This window comes from Telmatherina bonti (assembly GCF_933228915.1).
Source record: "Telmatherina bonti genome assembly, chromosome: 11".
Classification (NCBI taxonomy): Eukaryota; Metazoa; Chordata; class Actinopteri; order Atheriniformes; family Telmatherinidae; genus Telmatherina; species Telmatherina bonti.
The window spans coordinates 30,047,722-30,070,415 of NC_136629.1; the positions used below are offsets into that span (position 1 = coordinate 30,047,722).

Genomic DNA, 22,694 nt, shown 5'->3' on the forward strand with positions numbered 1-22,694 from the left:
TGCTCTGAAAGACGCATGACTATCCTAAAGATTTTTTTGCTTGTAAAATTACTGTAAACATCCCTAAATGACATGTATTACCAAAAACATCCTTATTAAAAACATTTGTAGGGATTTCTAATGAATCTTATTTGTCCCTTATCTTCTTATGTGGGGAATCAAATGTGACTTTTTTTTTTTATTTAATCTGAAATACTTAATATGTACCTCCAAGTCATCTGAACGAGCAGTTGCAGATGTATCCATTCATTCCTTCAAAATATATAAGTTTTGAGCTAAAAACAGCATCTGGTAAAGTTTTAGGGTAAACTATGTACATACAGATCATCCAGATGTATTTATTTGTATGTAACTGTCAATGTGGCATTTATTTGTAAGCATGATCTATTTTAACTCATGGAAAACTGAAAACGAGTTGAGCTTTTTTTTGTTCAAAGTTATATAGTAGGTTATTTTCTTTTCATTTCTCTTATTCAATCATATATCAGAATACTCATCCATCCATCTTCTGAACCTACTTAATGAAATTCAGGGTTTCAGGTATTAGAAAATAATATCAAACAAAAGAGTAAATATAATTATGTAACAAATCAGTATGTCAAATATTAGTGATAAAAGAGGTTAAAGCAGCTATCCTAAATCCTGATCCTGCAGGTTTTTAGAAGTTTGCTGCAACACAACTGACTCAAACCAACAGTCTGAATCAGGTATCAGGGTTACAGTTAATTAGATTAAAACAAAGAGCTCCGAGGCTTGAGGCTCCAAACGCATCTGTGCCCTTTAGTTGACTTTCTGTAATTATGTCAAATCCACTAGAGGGAGCTGCAAGCCAAAACAGAAAATTATGTAGGCAAAAATCTAAAGCTTCAAAAAGTTTCTGAATTATTTAGTTGGTATACAAGTTAAAATGCATTCAAATAAATCCACTGACATGATTGTGAATTAGATTATATTGATTTACAATGAAATGAACAAACCGGAAACTGTTTTATTTGGACATTCAAAAAAGGGTTTCCTTTATTTTTTTCCCCCATATTTTGCCTGTTCTTTGCATTACACTCTGTTTAGTGAAATCAGGCCTAAATCCACAAACCATTATAGTCACAACTGCAACTATTGCATAAATACAAAGCAACATATAGGTGATGCTCAAAACATGTAGGACATAAATGAAACACGAAAGGTTACAGTACGCAATGGCGGGAAATAAGAAAATGCAAACATTCACAGCAAAAAATAATAAAAAAAAACCAAAAAAACTCCTTTTTTTTTCTTCTCATTGTCAGCTTTGGTTTTATATGTTGCAATTTTCTACAACAACTTTCATTAAAAAATATGTGTAGACAACAATCAGGCTTTGGAGAGGAAGGTGAACCAATTTGTACCACAGGGGTGAAGCTTGACAACAAGGAACAAAGGGACAAACAGGAAGTAGAAGACAAAGTTTAGACAAGTGTGACTTGGGGGTTTTTTATGCTGACATTAAATGTGTCTTGCTGTTGCCTACTCCTCCGCCAACAAATAAAAAGCACCAGATTTTAAGCGTCCAGATGAGGTACTAAATCCCATGCAACAAGTTAGGTAAACTTTCCACTGATGTTCATGATTGGTTCTTTCATCACAGCAACAGTGTTTCTGTGCATCGTCTGTCTTCATCAAGATTTGAGTAAATAATTAAAACCACAAAAAAAAAAAAGAGAAAAATATACAGAGATCTCTCATTAACTCATAAGTTCCCAAACAATAAATATGCATAATAAATTCAAAGAAAAAAACACACACACACACACACAACTTCTCAGTTCAATCAGTCTGTAAAAAGTAAACCAAATATCCAACATGAACGTTAGTGTGCTAGAACCTTGGTGAAGAGTGAAGGGCAAATCTCCCTTTTAAAGAGCTTCATATACGATCTGAATTCAAGCAATGATAGTGTATTTGTAAAGAAACGTTTTAATATATGTGCAGTGCTTAGTATTAAGGATTAAACTTGTTTATTATTACACAATCTCTGGTTTTCTGAAGATAGGATTTCTTGGCTTTTTTTTCCTGCCTTTCAAAAACAAGTAAATGCAGAACGAGCCAACTTTTATTTTACGGCTGGAAAAACTTTACAAGATCAGTTTGGAAGTGTGCTTTTGTCAGTGCCCACACTGAACAGATATAAAGTGTTGGTTTGATTCAATGCTGGTATATTTCCTTTAACTTTTTTTTTTTTCTCTGAACGACCGCATGCAGTTACATCTATGGATAAAGTTTTGTTTTTTCTTTAAATATATCTTTACATTTGAAACTCAAACCAAATCAAATGATTAATTGCCTTCGTAAACCTTTGTTCTCTCTTCAATTCTCTGCCAGTCTCAGGTTGGTCTGACTGAAGTGTTGAATGTCTGTAGGAATACAACAGAGAGCCTCCGTGTGGCTGAGGAGCAGCCGGGTTTTCTGTCAGTTTGGAGGTGCTGATGGAGGGAGGGAGGGAGGGAGGGGGTGGGGCCTGTCCTCTGCTGAAGGTTTTCACAGTTTGTCCGTGTCAGGAAAGAGAAACAATGCAAAGAAAAATTAAATCAAATTAAAAAAAAAATAAGGTAAGAAAGGGAGAAGAAGGAGGAGGAGTCCTGGCCCCTTGCAGACCACCTCCCTCAGCTTCCGTTTTGTCACTCGTCATCGTCGTCCTCTTCCTCTTCGCCGTCGGACAAGGAGGCGCATGGGCGGATCTGCCGGTAGCCGTCCAGCCACTTCTCCATCATTTGGGTGACGAGCGGGTGGTTGCGGCGGCGGGAGCTTTTCTGAAGGGCCACCAGAATGCCGCCCTCCGTCACGCAGCAGTCCAGCCACTCCCGCAGGAGCTTCTCCTGCTGCTCTTCATTCCCCATCTGAAGAAGAGGAGGAGGAGGAGAAGGAGAAGAAGAAGCAGAAGAAGAAGAAAGAGAAGGAGGAGGAGGAGGAGATCATCAGCTGCTCTCAGTCTCTGCATCTCTTAAACATTTCAAATGTCATTCAGCTCCGGGCGGCGCCTTACTTCCTGAGCTGAGAGGAAGTGAATATGAAGCAGCTTCCTCTCGCTGTCCACCAGCGGCAGGAACGTCACCGTCACGTCATCGTCTGTGTTGAGGTTGGCGCCCGCGCCGCGATTGTCGAAGCCATCGTTCTCCATGGCCACCAGCGCTGAGAAGTGGCCCCGCGTGTAGCCCAGGGCGATTGGACTCTTCCAGCAGAAACTCTGCTCCCACAACAGGGGTAAGTACACACCTGGAGGGGGAAGGAGGCAAATGGATCGTTTCCAAACTAAATATATTCTGCCTTTATATAAAAAATCTAAATCACTAAAGCAGAGCAAGTTAAGGGAAGAAATGTTGAATCTTAATAAAACACAGGGGTGGGCCACTCCAGTCCTCGTGGTAACTCCAGTCCTGCAGATGTTAGGAGTTTCCTCGCTGCAACACACCTGACACACATCAGACCTATTAGCAGACTGGTGCGGAGCTTGACATCAAACTCTACACAAATCTGCTAATTAGCCGTTGATTTGAGTCAGGCGTGTTGCAGCAGGGAAACTCCTAACATCTGCAGGACCGGAGTTACCACGAGGACCGGAGTTGGCCACCCCTGATATTATAAATAAAAACTGCCTTTAATTCATTTTTATTTGTTAACTCAACAGTAAATGTTTCCATCACTGACAAGAGAAGAAAGCTTCTTCCTCCACAATAAGCTCATTATCTCATCACCTTGCTCTCGCAGCTAAATCAAGTTCTACATGAGTGATACTGTTTGCAACTCTTCTCCACATCAGACTAATGCACACTTGCTGGTGAACAATATATTCAAAATATATCAAGCCATCACACAGGAAAACAAACCGATGTATCTTAAGATAACAGCAAAGTTAATCAGTTACAACAAAAGCAGCTTTTTCTTTTGACATTAAAGTGATGAATTTTAATTTTTATCATCAATAACTTGGTCTGTGATTATATTTACCTCTGTTTGGGTGATATTCTTGTTAAAAAAAAACACTGATTTCAATGCAACAGATGGATTTGATAAGAAACTGAGACCAAAAAAACTCACAGACTTTCTGGTTGGAAAAATATGACTAAATAAATGAATTAAGTATTTTGGGAGTTATTCATTTGTTTAAATGCGCCTCTTAGGATTTATTCCTCCAAGTTTCTGGTTATAATCTCGCAGTAATTCAGGAAAAATGATTATTAACCTCAAACAACATACTTCTCTTCACTTCACCTTATTATGCAGCGTGTGTTCCTGGAATACATTTATAATGAAAATACAAAAGTAAAGCCAACAAATATGGCAGAAAAACATTGAAGGGATCATAATTAAACAGAGGGGGCAGCAATTCTTAATGCTAAGTCAATAACAGGCCCATTACTTGAAAACCACTGCACTGTGGTTTTAATTGACATTTAATTCCGTGATCAAACTTTCTTCTTTCAGAATTAAAGTTGAACAATTAACCCACTATTTTTATTGCTTGAATAAATAGAGTTAGTGCCTCCTCTACACACAGAAAACTCAAAGCAAAGCAGCCCCCACATCCCGTGAATGTCTTTGTGGCACTATGATTTAGAAGTTTCTGTTTAGCTACTCTCCCAGTAACCACTCTGCTTTTAATGGGTTCACTTGGTCATCCGCGTCGACTGAACACCCTCCCCAGCAGTGGCTCCTGTAGGCGCATATAAGCGCAGCCCCTGTGTGTTTTACATCGGGCCTTGGCAGCAGTAAATCACTGATCCATCAGGCAGGCTTTACCACAAGCAGTTGGCCCCTCAAAGAGCACTTTCATCATCCTCTGCACAGCATCACTCAGGAAGCAAATTGATTCCAGACTGTTTTTACTGCTCGTGGTGAAGGTGGACGCCGCTCTCAACACTTGCAGGCTTGTCTGACTTGTACTTTTCCTGGTTTAAATGCATTCAGCTGCATCCTCCTTTAACAGTTTCCTGCATTACAATACCATGCTCCCCTGACAGTCTCATTTGTTGTTTGTGTGTTTTTGAGTCCACAAAGTGCAAAAAATAAATGCACAATACTGGTACATGCAGCGACTAGCGATTACTGGTGCATCACACGGGCAGTTATGTCTGCTATGTCAGCAATGCAGACGCATGTAGGCTGCAGCTATTTCACAAAGGAAGTCTCGTTCTTCAGCACCCGCCGGCATGGAGCTGTACTCAAAACTGATCGATATTTCGCCAAAAACGACATGAACTTACAGAGCTGGCAAACTGCTCACCTTGAAAACGGGTGTACCCAAGTGTTTCTCCACGGAAACTTTTGTAATACTTCACTCCGTAGACGATAATAGGCCTACGAAGTATGTGTGCAAGAACAAAAATGTGGGTCTGCTCCAGGCTGGATCCTGGCTGTAGAATGAAAACCACAAAAAGGGAGAAAACCGTTAGAGGCTAAAGTCGGTGAAACTGCAAAGAGACGACTCCCTAATGCTGCCAAGTTCTTCTAGAATACTCCCATCATGAAAAACACACAACTACAGAACTTTCACACCCAGATTTAATAACAAACCCACCCAAATACTTAGTCAGTGAGGTCACGTATAACTGATGACAGGCAGGATGCACTTTCCCAGGGCATTAAAGACAACTTCCACCAGAGTAGGGGCAGTAAAATTTCTTGAATAAGTCATGCATCGTTAGCGTGTCACATTTTAAGCACAAGAGGCTTCTGTCCTCCTGTGCTAATATGAGTGTTTGCAGTTGAGCACGTGTACCTGGCTGGCAAGAGATAGAATGAAAGCCCAGTCTTCCTGCCACTGCTCCTCTCGGAGGGAGAAGTGCAGCCCAAAGCTCTGGGAATACCAAGACTCCCACTCCTTCCAGCGTGAGTAAAACCTGCACACACACACACACACACACACACACACACACACACACACACACAAACTGCTTAGTCCTTGACATTATTTGACCTGTGTGCAGAAAGGCGTGTGACTGCTATTGACTGCATTCCTCCTTTCTCTGTTACTCTTTAGGCTGGCAATAGCTTATTATTTCGAAGTGGTCTTTTACTCTGAAAACCACCCAGTTTATTGAAACGAACATGAGTCACAGTGGGACGGCATATTCATGTGAAATTAGGTTAAGTCCTCTATGGAAAAAATGTTTTGTTGTTCCCTCCGTTGGAGATTTGAGCTTCAGTGTGGGGAAGGACTTATGTGCACAGTTCAACATTTTAAAATGTGGTTTCAATGTTTAGTCGTCCATAATAAAAAACTTTGAAGCCAAATGCGAGTCTGCACGCAATTTAGATGTATGTGGAAACTTAAAGCCTCTACTGCATGTACTTAGAACTGATTTTTGTGAAAAGGAACACTTGTTTTTAATTTATTCCTGACTTCCAAGTCAGAGGAAGCAGAAGTCATTTTAATAACATAAATTAATGTTTAAGTGAGTAAGAAAAAAATAAAACATTCATTTATGTATTTTCCTAACTGCTTCTGAGCTGTAGCTCAGAGCCACTCTGCAATAAATGGGCTTATACTCACCCTACTGGTGGAAAATAGTACTGTTTTTTTTTTACTGGTCAGAAAACATCAAGAAGGGTCTTTGTCATTAATTAAACTTGTAATTTAATAACGCATCAAATATGGACAGACTGGAACCGACATGTTTAAAAAAACTATCTAATTATGATTGTAGTTATTTTTTTAGTTAATTTATTTTGAAAATATTGAAAATCTTACATACTCTACCTTTAACTTATTTTACGCACGAGGAAACTTTCCACAAATAAATACAGAAAAAGATAAGATGATGCAAAAATGCATTTAAACAATAAAACAATACAAAAAAAGAAAGTAAGCTCTGTGATGATTGGAAAATACCTGATCTGCCTTTTAGCTTACAAACTCAAAAACCCACATGAATAGCTCTAGTGCAGTTAGTATCTCTGCAAAACAAATCTACAATCATTTATAAATCTAGGAGGACCTTGTTTTGGGAAACAGTATGCTCAGAAGACATTCTCACTAAGCAGATCAGCACATTCGCGGAAGATGATCATACATATGTTTTCAATCATCTACCAGTCACAGGTGTCTTCATTTGTGGAAATGAGGAGCAGATATGGATGTTGCGATGCAAGCTGTGATGCCAGCAAAACTTTTTAAATGCAATAACACATGGTTTTGTTTATATTTACACACATTCCTAAGTACAAGCTAGTAAATTTCACTCATTTTACACTAGGGGTGGGTAAATCAAATTTAAAAATCGAATTCTGTAATTTCTGCTTCACAATTTTGAAATAGATTTTTTTGTTAAAAAAAAAAAAAAAAAAAAAAAAAAAATCAATTTAGAAAAAAAAACAAAAAAAAATCCATGATAAAATTTGTCATATGCCATGTGTCATAACTTCATATGAGCTGAATATAATTAACTTAGTTGATTAATAACTACCTCAACATCTGATGGATTACCCTGTTTGATGGGTCTATGGTATATAGAGGGGAAAAGAAAACCAAACACCAAAAAATAATATTCTTTAAACTAAGCTCCATTCTACTGATATATAATACAGTCTGTTAAATACAGTATGAATACGCCCAAGACTGGATGCAAATTAGCTCCACTTTTCAAAGGTTGTGTTTTATAGGACTATTACATAATAATCTACCCTTCTAGTGCTCAGTCTGAAGGCCTCACCAGTGGGAGCAGTCGTGCAAACTGTCGTGGAGAGTCTTGCGGAGCACTGAGTCTTTGTCATAGATGCCCCACGTCGCCTGCAGCACGGAGTCAAGGAGGCAATCGCCAGCTGTGCGGTTCCACAGAGCATACAGTCGACTGTCCAACCGTGTCCCGAGCTCCAGGGACCAGTTGATGATTGGAGACTCTTCTTCAAGTTCTAAATAGGAAGCAGGAACAGCTTCAGTGCTGAAACCTTATTTTGCTAAAGGTTTCTCTGTGTAACCTGATTCTGGTTCTCAGATTCCCTAAATTCTTGGACTTTCTACTGTTTATATGCATGCTTCATCAGGTTCGCTCAGTTGCGTCGACTGTTTGTCATTTCTTCCTGTGTTTTATCTGTAATTCATTCCCCAGCCCAGATCATTGTTTTCTTTCTAATCTGGTCCCCTGGCTCTCACTGGCCTTCAGAGGAAAACATCCAAGGTTGATTTTATTTCTACAAAACTACACTTCAATTAAACTTGCTAAGTTTCTTAACAGCAAACACTAACTACATAGTTTTATGTGTTTTATTCTGTGCTGGGTTTTAAATGTGTTGGCTGCTTTCAGATTTCCCTTGAAAAACAGACAGAGGTCTCAAGGAATTAGATAAAGGTTAAACAAATTGATAAAATGTCTATGTATCTGTGATCTACGTTTTCTATAAGGGGAGAATCTTGAGTGCAGCTATTGACACGGAGTTATCATGAATCTGTCTGGAAGTTACGATACAACAGATACAGGAAATACTGCCTTACTACATGTAAATAGTTACTGTATGGCCGAAACATGCTACAAGAAAGTTACAGCTCTTCTTAATAAGGTCAGACTGCAAATGTAATTGCAGCTTGTAGATGAACAGACAAAAATAGCTTAACAACATTTACATGATTTAATCCACTTTAAATCCATATGACAATCAATAATTGTGAACACAATTACACAAACCCTTAAGGAATGATCTTTCCCTCCTTTCTGTGACTTTGCTTTTGTGAAATCTTAAATTCCTGGATTTTTACGCCTTTCTTTAAATGGAATGTACAATGTGAACTCAAATTGTCTTTACATGTCCAGGTGAACAGGTTTAAGCCAATGTCAGATGTTCTTGTAAAAATCATTTGTCAAAAAAAGGTTTTCTGTTCTCTTTCAACCCTTACAAAACACAACCAGAAAAGCTCTAAAGGCTGAAATAAAGGTTTCTGTTCTGACTTCAGTGCACAAGATTTATTCAATTTGGGTGATTTAACAAGATGTACAAGTTAAAAAAAAAAAAAAAAAAAAGAAAAAAAAGTGAGGCCTTTTCCACGTATTTAGATCCGTTTTTGTGTCTGCAGGATGAACAAAGACGCAGTCGTTCAGTGGCTATCACAGAAAACTCTGAGACTTCATTAGGCTGATTAACACAGATGCAACTGGTGCACACAATAAAGAGAGATTGCTTGGCAGCTTGACAAGTGGGGCAGTAAGAACTGTGTTGGCAAGAGAGGAAATACAAGTAATATAACCCTGCCAGCTCTGGGCAGCCTCCCCGATATAGTACACTGGTTGTAAAAGGGCTCCCTCTGTTTACCAAATAGCCAAACCATCGTTGGATCTGTTTTCTCCTTTATAGACTGAAAGAAATTGCATTAACACACAGAGCTCAGTGTGATTTACCTTTTTGCACGTCTCGGTCCAACACTTCATCAAACAATTTTTCCTGAACTGCTGGAGGCAGGTCCTCGATGTCTGGGGAAAAAAAAAAAAAATCACCCAAAAAAAAAAAAAACAGAGATTAAGTGACTTAAGAAGAAATCATTTCAAAATGGTCTGCTAGAGGCATTCCTTTCTTCCTTGTCTACCTGTAACACGTAGGTGGAGTGAAAGACTGAGACAAATCTCTTTGTCTTGGCTTATTTTAAACCAAGCCACCATGTTTTGTTCTTTCATAACAACCAACATCTTTGACTGCATGCTCTGACCACAACAAAGAAGCGTATTCTTTAGCTAGCATAAATGAACGCATTGATTTTGTGGAAGTGAACAGAATGAGTTTCCATAGTGGCCAGATGCCAAAGCTCACATTGTCCTGAACATATTTTGTTTCAAAAATCCTGAGCTTAGTTTCAGTAAAAAACTTAGCCATAAAGGCAATGCAATAAAATTAATCAGAAAAAAACAACAGTAAACAATACGACTGAAAGACGTTCGCAAAAATACTAAAAACAGCTTTGCTATGAGTAGGAAGAATGCACAACTGGCAGGCTAGTATATTCAGTATACAAGAACAATACTGAAACAGTGAGTCAGAGGTAGCCTCTGTGTTCTGGCAGTGTAAAATGGACAATCGTGGCATTATATCTCTGCAGCATGCAAACAACAAGCAATTTCATACACCACAAGTAAACAAAACAGGCATTCTAATACACACTCGGAAAGCCACGGGGAATGGCGAGATAATGTGTTTCTTCAGCTGCGGAGTTATAAGTTCGCCTTGTTCCGGCAAGACACTTTGTCAGCCTCTGGAATTCATGTAATGTTATTCATGAATGTGCCTGCGCCACCTATTGTTTGTATCATGTTGTTAAAGTGAGCTCATATCTTCGGTCGTATTTGTTTGGTTTGCAAATGCAGTGTCGACCTGCAGGCAGGGTGAAGGTGACCAGGTCGGTGAGGAAGTAGCAGGTGAAGTCTCCCTTGCGCTGGTGAAGAGAAGCCGCAACCTCCCGACGGATCTGCTCTGTTAGCTCGGGACAAACCATGGCTGGAATACACTTGGCAGCTTGCTGGGAGACCTGCAAATAAAAGAGGACAAAGGAATGGAAGGAGTATCCAGAAATATTATAAGACACAGAGCAAAAACTGAGCAAAAGCATTTGTAACAATAGCAAAAGTTTGTACCACACAAGTGAATAAAGAGTAAAAATGTTAGCACTGGAAAAGCACATTTTAAAGGACTGGAACTGCACACGAGCAAATGCATCAAATAGACAGTCAATGGTTTTCTGCCACATAAAAAATTGTGAGTGAAAGATGCAACCATCAGACTCAAGAAATTTTCATCTGTTTTACTGAAAGAAAAAAGAAGAATTCTGGATATTTCTGGGGATGCCTTGAAAGATACTTTCTATTTAGTGTTCAGACCATCAGTTGTCAGCTTCGTAGCATTTTAGGGACACGATCCAGTGGTTACTCGCTGACCTGCTTGGAAAAGAAAGTGGGGCAGTGACTGAGCAGGAGGAGAGGTGTGTGTGTACAGATAATCTGGGATCACAGTGCTGACAGCAAATGAACTGCAATCAACCTCAGTGCATGCATGCTGCATACAGACGCAGTGCAGACAGAAACAAAGGTGAACTGATGCTGCATAGAAGTGCAGAGAAAACACATTTTAGAAATTTTATAGTAATAGACCACGATGTTACATTATTTCAGGATTTGTGCACAATGAGGGTGTTGCTAGGCAGCTGTAGCTCAGCAGTCATCTTCCAACTGGAAAGTTGGTGGATCAATTCGAGGCTTCGCCTGAATACATGCCTACGTGTTGTTGGGTAATACACTGAACCTTGCATTGCCCCCTGATGTCCCTGTTGGGGTATGTGTGTGTGTGAATGTGTGACTGTGACATGTAGTGTAAAGCACTTTGAGTGGTTGGCATGACTAAAAAAGCGCTACAAGTCAATTTACCCTTTACAGGCTCTATAAACACTCTGCTGTTTGTAAGTAGAGCAGGTGATGACAAAAACATTGAAGCATCAACTACATATTCATTTTGTCTACAATCTCCTAAACCTAAAAATGTGCGTTGAAAATGAGCTGGTGTTTGGTTTGAGTGTAAACAGATTAAGTCTGAAAAAAAATGGTAACAATGTCTTGTTTGTCTCAACTGACCTCAGTGAGTAAGACCGCCAGCATGTCCTGCCTCTGGAAACGGATGGCTAAGTGAACCAGCGTGAAGCCGTCATCAAAGGCTGAGGGCCGATTTAAAAGCCGCACCTCATCTGATGTCAGTTGTCGTGCTATGTCGCCTCCGGATGACTTGTAAGCTTCCACAGCTGCCAGGTCGCCTTCTACAACACCTTTCAGAAAAAAAAACAACAGGGTAGGAAAATGTCATATAATTAAACAGGGCTTGACAATAGGAGCAGTGTAGATACAGTTGTGCTTATATGTATTCTTACTCTTTCATGAAAGAAAAGGCTGAATTTACAACAGTCACTCAAATAACTGGAGACTTAAAAAAAGGAACAATAAATAAAAATTTGCAAAAATATCATTTAGTAATAGAAGACACTGTTTTTTTCATTTAATTGATTTTAAGAAAGACAAAAAAAAAACAAAAAAAACCTCAAAAACAAATTTGTCCTGGACAAATTAGAGCACTTTTCTGTTGAACAGTGGGACAAAATACCTGTCAATAGGTGCAGAAGTCTGACTGAGAGGAACAGAAAACACCTGACTGGAGCGGAAACATTAAAGGTAATATGTAATATGTAATAAGTTATCATATTTGTTTGCTTTAAAAAAAAATTGTATTGAACCAGAATTAAAAAATAATGTAATGATTTTCATACATTTTTATTTATTATTACTTTAGTCAATTTCAGCTTATTTTACAGCAGCTGTTTTTTTCCTTCTTTAATGAAAGCGTATGAATAAATATGAGCTCAACTGAACAACCATTTTAATACGTCAACTCTGGTCTTCATGTTATGAATAGAATCAAGGAGTTTACTTAGAAGTTCAACTTTTGTTTGTTACATGAAGCTTGAACGACTGAACTTAGAGGGCAGAAATTGGTAGCCTCACTCAGACTTGGTGCTCTGGCTACAGGAAGGATGTGAGAACACCTTGTGTTGAGGACAACGCGAAATGCCGGAGATCAGAATGTGCTTCATCTCTGCGGCAGCTGTAACAGCTCTCAGACTTGACTAACTCTGAAGTGAGTGAGAGGGAAAAAAAAAACAACAGGGGGCCACAATGTAATCTGTCAGTTGTTTTTCCCCTTCAGATCTTAGCATGAGGGTCGAGGGATGTGTTGAATCAGACTCATGCAGGTGTTTGCATTTTTTTTTTTTTTTTAGTAATTTCTTTTTGGCACAAAGCACAAATATTACTGACTGACAGAAAGTATTTATATCAACCCAAGCACACACACCCTACTACTGAGCTGACCAGCCCACAAAAGGAGCCCTCCAAGCAAAACATACCACACTATGTAACACAAAAAAGACAAAACAACTAAACTCAACTGTTCTGTTTAAAAGATCATAAATGAAGTCCTAATTAAACCCAATTCTCAGATATCAACCATTATTACTTAGTTCAATGTTTTATTGTGAGGAAAAACAGTGTGTGTGTGTGTGTGTGTGTGTAGAAGTGCAGAAGGAAGAATTCTCCAGAGAAGATATTTTCAGCCCATTTTCAGCACACGTTTATAAAAGTTGCTTTTAAAAGTAACAAACTGTGAACTGCTGTGCTATCAGTTCAATCTGTAAAATTTGAACTTGAAGCCCCAAAAGGAAGTCTGGAGTACTGCAATTTAACTGGTAGCAGAGTGAACTCACAGTGTTTCAGAAGAATAAACTATATGGACAAGTGTTGTATCATTAGAATTATCAGTAAAACAAATCAAGGGAAAACTTTCAATGCCTCACAGCTAAACACACATACTCTTCCCATTTCTAGCATGTACAGCAAATGCCCGTGTGGTACCCTCTCGTACATTTGACAGCATCAAACACTGTTGAGCTTTTGTTCTCACGTCAAAGGACCACACACAATGCTCAGCTGCATGATTCGTGTGTGTGTGAGTGAGAGCTAGAGAGACACGGAGTGGGTGGAAGGACCTGCTGTGCCATGTGGAGCTGGCTGGCGCTGACATAGGCGAGGATAGAAACTACACAATAGCAATGCAGTGCAATGGAGAGTGATTGCAACCACTTTCCACAAAATACTCAATTAGTGTGGGTGTGCCTGTACCAATGCAGTCAGTACTGTACTCACGATCCTTTTGGTGAGCACAAAAAGGTGCTAATACACAAACAGACATACTCTAAAGACAGACTGATGAGAGAGAGAATGGAGCAGGCCAAGTAATTCTGTTCTTCCTCCTCCACAGTACATTCTGTTTCAGTGATCTGGATATTAGTCTGAACACAAGCAACAGTTATCACACAAACATCGGTTCTTTAAAGTCTGCTTAACCTGCACATCCAGCCACTACCTGACTGAGAGGAACTGCCAAGACTGATTTACTTTATTTGCTGCATTAGAAGTTTTATAGTAGAGGTTGCCTATGAAAATAGTAAGAGCAATCGTGTCAAGGAAATGATTCACACTTTTGTACATGTCGGCATGCTTTTTTAAATATTGATACTTATACGCAGAACTACTATTCATTATTTTTTTGCAGATGGCTGTTGCAACCTCTGAAATTACTCGACTGAATAAAGTTTTTTTCTGTGTCTAGGTGAGTGAGTGGCTTCAGCTTGATTTAATTGTGTGTTGAATAAATGGTAGCAATAATTACTTATCAGGTATAATTTCTCTCTTTTGGAAACTCACCCTGAGTTATTAATAACACCTTGAAGAAAGTAGGACACAGGTATGTTTGGGGTTTGCACACTTCCCATGTGTTCCCAGGGGCTTCCTTTGGCCATGCTTCTGTTTCTTTTCATATTCCTACAGAGTTACTCTGATTTCAAACTGCATGTATGTTTTAATAAATTTGTATTATAATTAACTCTGATGCAATCTATTGTTTTATTTGCTAGGGAATTATTTTTCATTGGTTGACTTGTATGAACACAGTTATTAATTGGACTCAGGGGGTTTATTTTATTTTGATCACATTGAATTGATCAAGTCTGTAAAGTGGCTTGAGATGACTTTGTTGTGATTTGGCGCTATATAAAGCGGAATTAAACTGAAATACACATCATGGAGATTTGGAGGTGGGCTTTGCAGGATCCTGGTCCCAGTGATCAAACAGTAGCTTTCCCTGTGTTGTTACCCGGGTCATGTTGCTTTAGTGCAACATAGTGTTCGCTTGAGCCTTGACAGCTTAAAAAGATGCTTAATTTTTCTCATTAAACTATTAATTTTGATCTCCCTTGCTTTTATAGCCAGAACCTGAAAACAGCAACAATGTGAGAAGACATTTTGACCCTAAGATCCAGGACAAACTTTGCACAAACAAGACTGTAAGTGTGGACAGGAAAAATAAAAGTAGCTATGATACTCACCTACTAATCTATATGTTGTAAAATGGTAAACAATATTGGATATTTATAAATAATCATAGAAAACACCTAACACAGATGACAATGAGCAGATATACATCACTTTTTTTGTTGGTCACACCGATGCACCTAACATTTCACAGGACTAAGTAAAGAACTTTAATTATTTCTGAATATCTGACTGCATATTTTGTACTTAATCCCTTCTTGCCTGTGCTCCAACAAGAATAACAAAGTAATTAACACAGTAATAAAAGGATAGGGGAAGGGGTGTCTTCACCTCTGATCCACAGTTATACACAGTGTTGGGTGTTGGTTTGAAATTAAGACTGGTGAACAGAACACTGACACAGATTAGACATCAGTCGAGACATGACAGATGACAAAAGCAAAAACTGGAATTAATTGCAAAACTTGGAATATCATGGAATTTGCTAACATGCTTGTCATCTATTATCCTCACTAATTTAGCTAAGTTAGCCAGCAAAGCTAGGGTCAGGAAAACGCATTTTGACCCCCATCTTTGTGACGTCGTCTGCACTGACTGGGACCAAGTCTCCCCCAGTAGAAACCCAACTATATACAACTCAAGAAAAACAAAAACAAAAAAAAAGTTGCATCCGTTTCTGGTGAAGCATTACACATAGAGCATACTGGCTGATAAATCTTGCCAGATAATGAGAGTAGCTTCCATTAAAACTGCTTTTTTGTGTTTGAGCTGCACCTAGAGTCTGTCCTGGGGAAGATCATGAAAAATAAATACTAATCAAAACGACGAATATTCTTCCTACTTAACATTCATGCAACAAATAAAAACAAAGATTTTTCACCTAATGATGCTTTTTTTTTTTTTGATGGTGCAGCTAAATTAGAAAGTTAGGGGCACGAGCGCAACCAATGCAAGAAGGTACGTCTGGAGCCCTGTATATGATGAGATCATCACCAGTAGAACAAAAATGTTACCATGTTAAGACCAAGTTACAATATTTTTTTCACACATATGCCAATTTCACAGCAATTTGGTGTTTTTTGGGAAAAAAATTTAGGTGACTTCCATGGCCACATGAAATAATAAACAAACAAAAAGAAAGTGCACCAACCTGACAGATAATAAACCAGTGCACTATCTACATCTATCTTCTTTGTGTGCACGGCAACAGTTCAGCACTGAGCCAGTAAACCAGGGTGTGTAAAAAGTGATATTTAACTAAATCTTGCATTCAGCCTGGGACAGTTGACAGCCCAGTAGTTTATGCTACTCTCACATTTCTTCATGCAAGCAGTAAGCAAAATGGTTTTTTATATGCCTCTATTGGGCTTAGAACAACACTATATATTTGAAAAGATAAGCTTTTTTTTTTTTTTACATACAAGTTCTTTTCATTGGCCTGTTTCTTCCACTTAAAAAAATATTACTAAAAAAAATTTTAGGATTCTTTTGTACAGTAATGTATTCCATGCTATTAGGCGGGACTCCCACCTCAATGAATATATTCACAAATAGTGGGCACACGGTGACTAGCACATTTAAAGTGATAATTCACTAAAGCTGACTTTCATATTCTCTGATAAATAATTATTTAATCACATTCAAAACTCACATTAAACATAATATTTGAGTGGACATGATTTGTCATGGCAGGGGCAAGTCAAACGAACCTACCAGACTACAACTACAACCAAATACAGCGCAGAAAAACTATCCAGCGATGACAAAGAAAGAGAAATTGGACTTGAGGTTTAAAACTTTTTGCCCTTATGTCAAATGTAGGAGACAAACTGAGACAGTGTTGTGAGCATAGACTGTATATAAAAAGATGGACATAGCCTCTGTGACGTCACCCATAGATTTCTGAAGAGCTGAATTGAAGCTCGATGGGCGGTTCCTACCATCGCCATCTTAGCTGAGGCATGCGTGTTGTCTCGCCCGGAAAATACAAATATGGGCAAAGAGGTGGAGCTGAGAGGGGGGCTGTGAGCATTATGGTGGATGATTGACATCGAGCGAACTCTGAGCTTTCTGTAGCTAAGAGCTAACCGAGCTAACCCGGAGATAACAGGAGCTAACCAGCTAACGGAGGTAAGAGGGCTAAAGCTAAGTCACGTTGTTAACCGGCTAAAAACCGCAGTTGTTCTACGTTTTTCTAACTTGAAGCAGGAGATCGGGTACCTGTCAATCAAAAGGACGTGCCCCTAAATATGCTGAACTTTGAGATTAAATTACTTTTAAACGGGCGAGTTAGTTGTCATGAAGTTAAACCTGACCTATTAAACCGAAAATTGATTTTTGAACCAGGCTGTAAACATGTTTATTTCTGCTGTGAAGTTGGCCTTTTTAACATGGGAGTCTATGGGGATTCGCTCTGTTTTTCAACCAGCCCCTAGCGGATGAAGGGGGAACTGCAGTTTTATGCACTTCAGCATTGGCTTTACTTTTAAGGGGAGGCTCCATCCATCTTTCATATACACTATTGTCTATGGTTGTGAGAGAGCAAAAAGCAATAACTAGTTGCTTTTAAATTGTTCATCCTCCCTCTCACTCATAACGCCTGTACAGTGTGGGTGGTCAAAGGAGAACTGTGTGGGAAGTTTTTACTGGCTCAGTGCAGAGGAATTTTAAGCATATACACAATGTCAGGATGCAAATCAGGATCATCTGGATAGAGCTAAATAAACTAGATTCCAACTAATTACTCTGAAGATTTAAATTGACTGCTTGCTCATTGCCCTCATCTGAAATAACATAAGTTGATCATATTTCAGTGAAAACCACATACATGTAAAACTTACCAACACATGCATTGAGGAACAGCCAATCTGTCCGTCTCATTCTGTTCTTAATTTGCTTCAGCTTTTTGAAATCCACCTCAAGCTCCTCTTTGCTCCCAATCCCGGCGCCTGATGCCAGTTCAATCCTTTGAAAGTCCATGTTCACCTCTGACTCCCGTTTTGCAGTTGGAGGTGACCTCCTCTGGCTACTGCTACAACCCACCACAACACTTCCCACACCCCCAACTCCCTGTCCAACCCCACCCCTCCTGTTGTCTCTGTCCTGTTCATTCACTTTTGAAGATGGTTGTTGGCTCTCAGGCTCTGATGCCAGTTCAATGGATTCAGCTAGCAAACTGTTGGGCCTGGGATGATCACACACAACACACTTGAGAGCCTTGGCCCAGTTCTCATAAGTGCAGGCAGTGCAAGTCCAGTGCTGTGCATTTGTGTTGAGCCTGTTGCGGTCATTATATTCCTCACAAGGATCTGTAGTGGTGGGCGGAGGAGCAGTGCGACATCCAGAGCCCGAGGTCTGGGGTGATTCCGTGGGGCTGCGTGGCTGCTGGGTATGTCCTTGATGGGCTGCGTACTGCCCATGCTGTTGTTGTTGAGCCTGCTGCCTCTGACACAAGCACTGGGTACAACGGATAGCTCGAGGCCAGTTCAAGTAGGTACACATGTGACATGACCACTTGCTACTCGTCTCGGGTACATCGGAAATCCGAACACGGGGTCGGGCGCTTGAGTCTGGGCAAATAAGTAAGCTGGATCCCCCCTGAGATGGACTGTTGCTGAGGCCTGCGGGGTCCCACTGATGCAGACTGGCATCCAGCACAGGACTGCTCTTAAAGGGCTCCTCGGTAATGATGGCACCCCTGCTGGGCCTCTGAGCACGGCACATGGTGCACTTGATGGCTGACGGCCAGTTCTCGTATGTGCAGTATTCACAGGCCCACTTGGCAACCAGCTCGGTCATCGTCACACCACCACTGAAGGAGGCTTCCTGCCGTTCAGAGGGACTGTCAGCTCGACAGATCCACCCTCCAGGAGGTCACACAGCAAAAACACTAGGGTTAAAAAAACATAAATAAATAAGTAGAGCATTATAGTGTAACCTTTATATGTTACACAAAATAAATACATTAAATAAATCTTTGTCCTCTAGGCAAAAAGAAAACAACAAAATTTCAGTTTTCAGTTTTATATCTGACTAATAACGCACACACAAACAAAGATACAACAAATCTAATTTAGCCTTCTACAGCACTTGCACAATTTTACAACCACAGGTACAGCCAGGTCTTAACCTGGCACCAATTTGTATTAAAAAAAAAAAAGAAAAAAGAAAAAAAAAAGCTTCAAAGCAAAGGGCAATTGTAAAGATGCAAGATGGAATACACCACTGGGTCTTTATGGTTCCAGTATGGTCTGGCACTGACTTTAAACACATTCAGTGAGTTACATATACAAGGCAGGCAACTGTGCCCTACAACTGAGCTGGGTAACAAGAGACAAGGACAGATGAAACCTGACTCTCAGCAGGGAGGTGCATGACTGGTTGAGACACTTACTGAAGCACTGAAATTATGGATGAATTATGAGACATTAGCCCCCACGCTCAAGACATGCGGATGGACCCCACCTTTTAGATCCAGAGTTAAAGAGATGCCAGATATCTCTCAAGACATTTTGAGCCTCTTTGAAGCAATGCAACATCCCTGTATAGTAACCTTGCATCTCTAAGCAGTCCTGTTTTAGTTCACATCTGCTATTGTTTTGCTCTTGTATGTTTGATTTGCATCTCTATGCAGATACTTTATGTTTCTATGATGGAAACTTATTTTTATTCTTGTGTTTTCTTTTTTGTTTACATTTTTTAAAATCATCTTCACGCAGCCATTATACGAATACTTCTACTTTTTAAGGTTCTTTAGCCCTTTTTTTGTTGTAGCTTGGCATCTCTTGTAGTTGTTCATCTGGTTATTCTGTCTTTAAAGACATTTTATGTCTCAGATCTTCGTTTTATTCATTTTGCTGTGTTGTTTGTTTGTTTCAGTCACTTTCCCCCTCTTTATACAAAGTATGTTTTGTCTGGGACATTTATAAGGTTAGGTTAAGGGGACCCAGACTCTTCGGGACCCCAGGCTTGTACCCAGCTGGCACTTACAATCATCTAAAACCTAAAATAATTTCGCCGTAATGTTCATTATTACCTGCATATTTGACTAAGCAATCCAAAGCAAATGATTCCTTGTTATATCCTTAACATTAGCAACAAGAGGCAAAAGCTGATAGAAAGTTAGCTCGCAGTTCTGATGGGAGTAACGTTGCAGTGTTTATACCACGCCTGTGACTTTACCAAAACACCGTGTGAAATTCTACAAATTTCATGACATTTAGAGTTGCCTGTTCTGTAAACATATCTTTAAAAAAAAAAAAAAACAAAAAAAAAAAAACATCCGCTCCAGGACTTCAACCAGTTAAGCTATTTACTCATAACCTGTATTTTGCTGATACTTTCTACTCGAATAAACCAAGTTTAATGAAACAGAGCAGTCGCCTGGTATCGTTTTCAGACAAAAAAACAAAAAACAAAAACGATACCAGGCGAGTGGGGAAACAAGTGTTTACTTACAAGCTACCAACTGCTAATACATGAACTGTTGACGGAGAAAGAAAGCTAGCTGGTGGTTGTTTTGCATGACAGCCAGGAATTACAGCCAAGCTAGCAGACTGCCCGCTAACATTAAGGGATTATGTTTTGAAAGCAGTGTGACCCTCACCTTTGCTTTGCTGTGTTTACACTCCTTAGTCCCCTGCCGCAGCCAAAACAAATGGAGCTTCCCACTGATCGGAGAAACCCACTCCAGTCCGAACTCGGGCTCCTCTCACTTGCACGACATTAACCGCATATTTACTTCTTTGGGGCGCCGTTTTCCTGGCAGTGTAAGGTCCATTCACACCACCTACCGAGAACCCCCCCACCCCCCACCCCCCCAGTCCCGTTGCTCCAACGTTGGTTTCGACACTTTAAATCATTTTAATCCTTTTTCCCAAATACCAGACTGACTGGCTTTAATGGCGGCAAAGGGGGAGGGAAGCTTCCGAAGCAGGGCTGCAAAAATACACTACAAGGGAAAGCAGAGGGCTCTGAGCCGTGTTACAGTCAGAGGCAGGATCAGGATTTACCACCTGAATCTGCTAAGCTGATTGGTTAATTTTTTGTGTATCCCTTTGCACTGACCAATCAGATTCTACGTCTCTCATTCCAACTATTAAAAAGATGTGTGAATTCAGTAACAAACTATAACAGCGACAACAACATTCCTGGCGCTTAGAGGTTATATTTTTCTTTTGGGTAATGGGGTTAGTTAGGTACAGTAAAATATATTTATTTTTAATTTTCGCATCGTAATTTGTTGCATCTATGTCAAACAACCACGTGGTATACCCTCAAAAGGGATGTAGGGATGATGTCATTGTAAAAAATACCGCAGCAAGCAGTCTGCAGTAATGCATGACAGCTTGTGCAACAGTTCCCGGCCGAGAATTATTTTTCATAGGAGCCTTTACACTGCGAAAACAACATCTAATATGCACAATTATATTCATTTACTTGAAGGAAAAAAAAAATCTATTACAAAGAGGAGACATTTGGACAGGAGCAAGTTATCCAGCAAATGTAATTGATGCAATAGTAAAATGTAATGTTTTTTTGTTTTTTGCATTTGAAACTACATTTTGAAAAAAGGTAAATCATAACCTCTTCCCTATTTGAAATGGCACTTCATATACTGTAATAAGAAAACAAAGGGACATCAGTTCACATATGGGTGTCTCATTTATTATCCCTCAATTTAAACACCTTGTTCTCCATCCTCATCCAAGTCAGTCCTTGGTCAATTTCCATCAAGTCCCCCAAACCCAGACAAAAGCCAAGAAGATCTAATGTGTGCACTGGATTTTGTGCTACAAGAAAGTGTGAACGATACAATGACCGACTCCACCAGGGAGGTAAAGGGTCACCCCATACAGTAAGAGTACATGAGTGTATATTTGTATTATGTTTGAAGTTGAAAAGTTATCTGATCCTAATGATGATATTCCTCTCTCGCTTTATACTGCTGGTCTTCTAATCTAGACAAAGGTCCTGTTGGTTTTCATTATGGCCACATGTTTAACATTACTCTGTAGGAGGCCACAAAAAAAAAAAAAAAAAAAAGCCATCCAGCGCCTGAAGACCACAATAAAAAGTGAGGACTAACACTGAAAACTGCTGCCACCAAAACACTCAACTGAGACAAGCTTATACAGTAAGTGCTGTTTAAATGCTACTCCCACCCCATTATTATACATTCATTATTCATTTCCTCATCATATTCCAGTACTCAAAAGAAACCACACTCCTTACAAACTGATTTTGTCTTTTTTTTTTTTTTCATTGTGTGATTGTGTTAATCTGGATGATTATTAAAACATTTCAAGTGCCAGTTCCTGGTCAGTGACATGTTGGCATTACACATCAGGGCAAGTGAAATGACCCTAAGGCAAAAAACATGACATAAAAAACAGGTGGTGTAAATAAAGCGGAGCTTATTCACAAGGCAAAGTGTCTCCCACCACAAAACATTTTGTGCAGTGCAAACATCTGTCCATGCTGGATTTAACAGTGCCACAAGTTAACCAGTTCATGCAATGAGGGTGTTCCACACCTTAAACAATCCCCACCTCTGTTGTCTTCAAATGGGTCACTTGTGTAAGTCATCAGCAGTCATCTGCATGTCAGTCATTCTCATCACCAACTTTGCCCTGCAGGCTGTTTAGTTACCCAGACTCAACTGCAATTCAAGTTTTAAATAATAAAACAAGCAAAGTCACATTTTCAACCTTGAGAAACGAGTCCACTCAGAAGCAGTCAATGTCAGTTAGAAGGGGAAAGAGCTCAGGAAGCAGTGGGATTATTTCAGGTAGATAAAACATTTAGGAAAAAGAA

General features: G+C 39.5%; 1 protein-coding gene across 1 annotated transcript; it reads right to left on the reverse strand.

Moving 5' to 3' along the window:
* Nucleotides 1-996: 996 nt before the first annotated feature.
* On the reverse strand, nucleotides 997-20,664 carry zranb1b (zinc finger, RAN-binding domain containing 1b). The gene is made up of 10 exons (XM_079249399.1): nucleotides 20,485-20,664; nucleotides 17,720-18,768; nucleotides 11,577-11,764; nucleotides 10,327-10,480; nucleotides 9,363-9,434; nucleotides 7,686-7,884; nucleotides 5,753-5,873; nucleotides 5,258-5,387; nucleotides 3,020-3,249; nucleotides 997-2,873 (listed from the first exon to the last, which is right to left on the reverse strand). The coding sequence occupies exons 2-10, from the start codon at nucleotides 18,675-18,677 to the stop codon at nucleotides 2,655-2,657; spliced, it is 2,271 nt and encodes a 756-aa protein (XP_079105525.1). The 5' UTR covers nucleotides 18,678-18,768; nucleotides 20,485-20,664; the 3' UTR covers nucleotides 997-2,654.
* Between the last annotated feature and the right edge of the window lie 2,030 nt (nucleotides 20,665-22,694).

Coding starts and splice junctions, on each gene's coding strand:
- zranb1b (XM_079249399.1), bottom strand. CDS start 18,677: ATGACCGAGCTGGTTGCCAAGTGGGCCTGTGAATACTGCACATACGAG. Junction 10,481..11,576: donor TGGCGGTCTTACTCACTGAG/GTCAGTTGAGAC, acceptor TTTTATTTGCAG/GTCTCCCAGCAAGCTGCCAA. Junction 5,874..7,685: donor TTGCACGACTGCTCCCACTG/GTGAGGCCTTCA, acceptor GTGTGTGTGCAG/GTTTTACTCACGCTGGAAGG.